This window comes from Leptonychotes weddellii, chromosome 4 (assembly GCF_054177405.1).
Source record: "Leptonychotes weddellii isolate Sample4059 chromosome 4, ASM5417740v2, whole genome shotgun sequence".
In the NCBI taxonomy this organism is placed as follows: Eukaryota; Metazoa; Chordata; class Mammalia; order Carnivora; family Phocidae; genus Leptonychotes; species Leptonychotes weddellii.
This window is the reverse complement of record NC_138372.1, coordinates 122,370,018-122,376,017: the sequence shown is the minus strand read 5'-3', so window position 1 is coordinate 122,376,017 and position 6,000 is coordinate 122,370,018. Positions and strand designations below refer to the sequence as shown.

The 6,000-nt window shown below is 47.3% G+C and overlaps 1 protein-coding gene across 1 annotated transcript in view; it reads left to right on the top strand.

Annotated features, from left to right (window-relative positions):
* The first annotated feature begins 4,902 nt into the window (after positions 1 to 4,902).
* The window catches only part of TPD52 (tumor protein D52), a 93,095-nt gene continuing 91,997 nt past the window's right edge, over positions 4,903 to 6,000 (top strand). Inside the window, exon 1 of the mRNA XM_081816178.1 lies at positions 4,903 to 5,129. Coding sequence (XP_081672304.1) covers positions 5,111 to 5,129 — 19 coding nt within the window. The 5' untranslated portion in view covers positions 4,903 to 5,110. The remainder of the gene's footprint in view (positions 5,130 to 6,000) is intronic.

Sequence of the window (6,000 nt, the reverse complement as noted above, 5' to 3'; positions counted from 1 at the left end):
GGCTTTCCCTACTGCGAGCTTAGCAACCAGCTTTCTCAGATCTGCAAAATCAGTTACCACGATACAGCCTCTCAACTCCTCTTTGTCCTTGTGGATTTATCTCTTTATTGTAATTTTAGTAGCATGGGGAGGAAGTAAGAATGAATGAATGTTCATTCAGACCACTGAATCATGTACTTTAAAAGGGCGAACTTTATGGTAGGTGAATTATATCTCAATAAAATAAAATTTTAAAGTGAACGAATGTGCGCAATGTGCCATCTTTCTCCCAATGCGTGCCTCCTAATTTTAGAGGTGTGACTGGTGAGCCTCAGAAGCCCAGAATGGTGATGGTTTTAAGTGATTACTTTTAAGTGAGAGTTCAGCTAAATCCACTTAGGTGTTCTGAGTTGTATCTGGCCTTGCAGAGTTGCATTTTTGGTGAAAGTGACACAGACTTCTGTTCCTTGGCCCTGACCTTGGGCACTTGCCATTCTAGCCTACACCATTTAGGAGAGGGGCACTGGTGCTCTGGAAAACTAACCATCCTTGCAGGGATGAAATGGTCTGCGGGTCACTGAGTCAGATGCCAGTTGAAAAATGTACAAATGGGGCGCCTGGGTGGCTCAGTCGGTTAAGCGTCTGCCTTCGGCTCAGGTCATGATCCCAGGGTCCTGGGATCAAGTCCCACATCGGGCTCCCTGCTCTGCGGGGAGCCTGCTTCTCCCTCTTCCACTCCCCCTGCTTGTGTTCCCTCTCTTGCTGTATCTCTCTCTGTTAAATAAATAAATAAAAATCTTTAAAAAAAAAAAAAAAGAAAAAGAAAAATGTACAAATGTTAAGTCACTTCATTATTGGATCTACATATAATTGATACAGTTTATGCCATACAATAGTCTAAAGGACAGATGAAAATATTTGAGAACAGTGATGGCGGAGAGTCCAGGGCAAAAAGAACTATGGCTCCCCCTGTTCTTCCCTCCCCACCCAGCTCCCATGATGTAATTTGATAAACACACAGAGTTCAAAATGACTTAAAAAAAAATACAAGGGGGTGCCTGGGTGGCTCAGTCGTTAAGTGTCTGCCTTCGGCTCAGGTCATGATCCCAGGGTCCTGGGATCGAGCCCCGCATCGGGCTCCCTGCTCAGCGGGAAGCCTGCTTTTCCCTCTCCCACTCCCCCTGCTTGTGTTCCCTCTTTTGCTGTCTCTCTCCCTCTGTTGAAAAATAAATAAAAAATCTTTAAAAAAAAAAAATACAAGGAAGATTAAGTGGTCTATGGCTTTTCTTAACATAGCCCAAATCAATAAAGTGAGATCACTTTCTGTTAGCATTCAGGGATTTACACGTCTACCTTCCATTAGTATGAAGTACTCTTTCCTGCCAATACCCACTTTTACACATTTTATTTTACTTATTTATTTTTTAAAAAAGATTTTATTTATTTGACAGAGGGAGAGCGAGCATAAGCAGGGCGAGCGTCAGGTGGAGGGAGAGGGAGAAGCAGGCTTCCAGCCAAGCAGGGAGCCCGATGCGGGGCTTGATCCCAGGACCCTGGGATCATGACCTGAGCCAAAGGCAGACACTTAATCGACTGAGCACCCAGGCGCCCCCATTTTTACACATTTTAAAAGGTGTTTATTTCATACTCACAGTCCGTCTTTTACATGGCTGAGAATATAGATGGTCATGATATTTTCTTAAGCAATTAAGTATTAATTACCAGACATTAAATCAATATTTCTCCAAGACTTGTTTTTGGTTTCTTGGGCTTCCAAACCCTCCCCCAGTATATGTATCTAGTTTACTTGCACAGTTCAAGCATTAAGAGTCTCTCTTTCTGCTGGAATATGATCACTTTTTTCAAAGTTGTGGTGTCATATGCCTTCATATGCCTTCAGTTATTTGACTAATCCGGGAGCCAGAACTGCCCTTAGGAACACTTTGGATTGAGAGAGTTGGCAAATAAAAGGCCCCCATGAAGAATTTCAGATAAATAATGAATAATTTATTTTAGTATAAGCATGTTGCAAGTATTATAGGGGATATACTTATACTAACAATTACTTGTTGTTTATCTGAGATTCAAATTGAACTGGGTGTCCCATATCTTACCTGGCAACTCTAGACCCAAGCTACTGGGGACTCCCTTACTGGGCCCCGGGCTTTAGAGACTGCCCACCAGTGTCCCAGCTCAGGGTGAGGAGTCTTTGGCGCCAAGTGGACATACCCATCCATTCCTGCACCCTGTTTATAGACCATGCACTGTGTACCTGCAGGTCCAAAAATCTCGCATCTAAACCTATGTTTTCAGGGCGCCTGGGTGGCTCAATCGTTGAGCGTCTGCCTTCGGCTTGGGTCATGATCCAGGGGTCCTGGGATAGAGCTCCTCATAGGGCTCCCTGCTTGGCGGGAAGCCTGCTTCTCCCATGTCACCATTAACAACAACACTACAAAATAAATCTAGTGTCTCTCTCCTGTATTGAGTGAGCCTTTTAAGGGATGATTCAGCTAAATGCACCCAGGTGCTCTGTTTAAGTGCTAGCTATTCTCCAGAGATTCCTCAGAGTGCTAAAACATAAGCTCTGTTTACATCAGACGTAACACAGTGTGAGTTATAAGTGCAGATTCTGTTTGTCAGGGAACAAAAATTAAGTAGAAGGAAGACACAAGAGAAAAGCAGGCTTATGTGGAAATATCATTTGCTGGGTTGTTTATGGCGTGAACAGTGCTTATTTAACCTCATACAGAAAATTAAGTTAATATTTGCCTAAGGCTCAGGATTGCATGAAGCCACCTATGTTGGTGCAGGCCAGACAGGGATTTTTAAATGGCACATTGCATCAGTTAAGATTGCTTTTGTCTCCATGTAACAGGAAACTAACTATAATGGCTTTAAAAACTCAGGCATTTATTTTATTCCTGTAAGAAGCTCCACAATGCCACTGAAGACCCGGGTTCTTTCTGCCTTTCTACTCTGCCATCCTTGCTTGCGGCTTTCTTCCGCATGCTTGCAAGATGGCTGCTGCCCTTCTAGGTGGGAAGGGGGAGGGTGAAGAACAAAAGAAGACAAGTCTGTCTTCTTTTAAAATGATTTCTTGAAGGTTCCAGCTGGCAAACCTGGCTCATATCTCATTGGTCACTAATGTGTCAGAGAGGCATGCCCAGCTGCAAGGGAGCCTGAAGTGACCAGTGAGGTTTCAGCTGGACACATTGCTATCCCAAACAATATTTGGGTTTTTAGGAAGGAACATGGGAAAACTGGATATTGGGTAGGCTATTAGCCATCTCTGCCACAGATGTGAACAAGCAACTAAATTCTTCAAAAAGAAACCAGGGCATTTTTTTCTTCCAACATACAATTAAAGTCATCTAGCATATTAAATAGATACAAATAGAATAAATACTGTTTTCAACAACACAATTTTCAAGGGCTGTTTATGTGTCCACAAGTTAGTCTATACGTTGAGAGTTTATCTCTCCAGATTTTTTATCTCTGTACAAGAGATCTAAACAGCAGTGAGTAAAAAATTCTTTACCAGATTATAGAATTTTCTGCCAATGCCAAAATTTACCTTACATTTAAAAAATCACTTAAAATTTTTTTTAAATTTACATTTAAAAAATCACTTTAAAAAAAGCCTATCATTGTACCTCTTTGTTACAAACACTAGACTGTTAGTGAATCCAATATAACTTGTTTTAAAATTTAAACCTGAAAGCTATACTTAAAATGTTTATTAAATGCATGGTCTAATGAAAGGGATGAAAAGGTGAGCAAAATGATCCTTGACCTCTTCTAGTTTATAAGCTACTAGGTTCTAACTTAGGGCCGTGAAACACGTAAAGCTATGGCCGTAGCAGGCTGGCTGGAGAGATGAATGCTAGGTCAGTGCCACCAGGGAGAAGGCCAAGCGCAGTGGGAGTAGGAGAAATCAAAGAGGAGAGATCTCCTCTGGTTGGGGTACACAGAATAAACTTCACCGAGAAGACGTTGGAGACGCAGGCAAGGAGCTACACCTCGCTTACAGTGCAATGGCATGGAGGAGATGTGGAGTCGCTTCAGGTACCTATGGATAATTTTAAAGTATATTAATAAAAGCCTAGTGCGTGTGGAGTACTATACTATGCTGAAAGATGAAGGTCAAGCCAGAGTCTCCAGGTACATGACACAAACGGAAGGTTGCTTCACTCGCAGACCTAGATGGCTTATGGTTACTTCGTACGAGATTGTTTGGGCTACGGCTCGTAGGGCTCCGATTAGGGCGTATTTTGAGTTTGAAGCTCGACGTACCACCCCAGAACGACATATTCAAAGTGGTTCTATGGGAAACGAGTAAATGCAAAAACCACTTTGAAGACAGAGTGCAGATGATAATAATTAAAAGTATTATTCCGGGAACTTCGAACTGTTTGTTGATCAGTGACTATGAAGCCTCAAAATACATTCCTGTCACCGAAAAACCCGCAATGTCTGTGAAAAGAGAGATTCTTTGTAATCTTCCCCTCTTTGCTTGTTTTGCTAGTTATTGAAGATATCAGAGGATGTTGTTTTCGGCAGTAGGAGACTACGAAGACTCTAAGCGAAGAAAGAGCCATTGGCATTTCTAAGTAACCTTCCTGCGTTTTCTACTCAGTAAGTACACAAGAGCAGGTGCTTGCGGAGGCAGAGAAAGGGCATCTTCCATGCCTCCGAGGGAACTTTTGATATTATAAATAACTTGAGGGTGGGACGTCAACGCCAGCCGGCTTCGCGAGCGGTCTGCACGCAGCCTCCGTGCTCGATTCCACCTCCCCGCCCCCCTGCTCTTCCCTCCCGGCGCCGGAGTTCCGCCGGGTGCGAGCCGGCCCGCCCAGCCCTCCTAGCCGGGCACCGCCCGCCGCGCCGACGTGGCCGAGCGCACAGGTCGGCCGGGTCAGGTGGTTGGGTGACGCCCCGGGAAAGCGCTCCCCGCCGAGGGCGGGCGGCGCCGCCGCGCCCGACGCCTCCGGGGGAGGGGACTTCGCGGGAGTCGCGGGCGGAGGCGAGGAGGAGCGCGGCGCGGTGCGGAGCGGCGGGCGTGCGTGCGATCCGAGCGGGACGGGCTGCAGGCGGCGGAGGCGCAGAGGACGCGAGGCGGCGGGCGGGAGACATGGACCGCGGCGAGCAAGGTGAGGGCGCCGGGAGCGCCGGCGCGGCGTCTCCGGGGTGGGCGCTGGCGCGGGGTCGGGCGCGGCGCCGGGCTGCACGCGGCCCGGCGCCCGAACAGGTGCACCGCGTCCCCGGCCGGCGCCCCAGCGGGAGGCGAGCCTTCCTCAAGTTGCATCTTCCGGATCGGGTTCTGGCATCCTGGTGGGGCCGAGCCACAGGGAGCGGCTCTGGTGGGCGGAGCGGGCTGATGGGGCCGCGTGTGCGCGCGCGCGTGCGACTGTGTGTGTTTGTGTGTGTGTGTGTGTGTGTGTGTGTGAGAAAGAGAGAGAGAGAAAGGGGAGAGAGAGAGAGACGTGCAGACAGAGAGACCGAGAGACAGAGGGAAAGAGACAGAGAAGGGGGTGGGGAGGGAGAGAAGGAAAGAAGGTTCTGGGTGGCGGCGGAGGGGCTGGCAGCAGGCTCGCGGAGCTGGGGCTGTGGACCGTGATGCGCTTTGGGTAGAAGGCAGCGCGAAGGGAATGCTGTACAGTTAGCTCCTGTAACTGGTGGAAACTGAGGAACTGACGACAGTGGGTCGTTTCGCCACTCAGGATGGGAACATGACTACGCCCCCACCCTCCCTTCCAATATTGAGACTTTCTGCCCTCTTCTAGTTAACGTGGTTAGGATTTTTGGTGGCGTCTGATCCTATGGCGATGGTTTTGGGCGTATATATGTAACGAGAGGTGTCCCTAAATTATGTTCTGGTGTCTGTGGGTTTATTTTGGGGGAGGGGAGCTTTTCATAGTAAGGGTCGTCTTTTACTCATCAAGGTGAAACCCCATAGTCTCATTACTACTGCTTTGGATGCATTTGTTTCTGAAAACAGTATCTCAAGTCAAATTGTTTCCA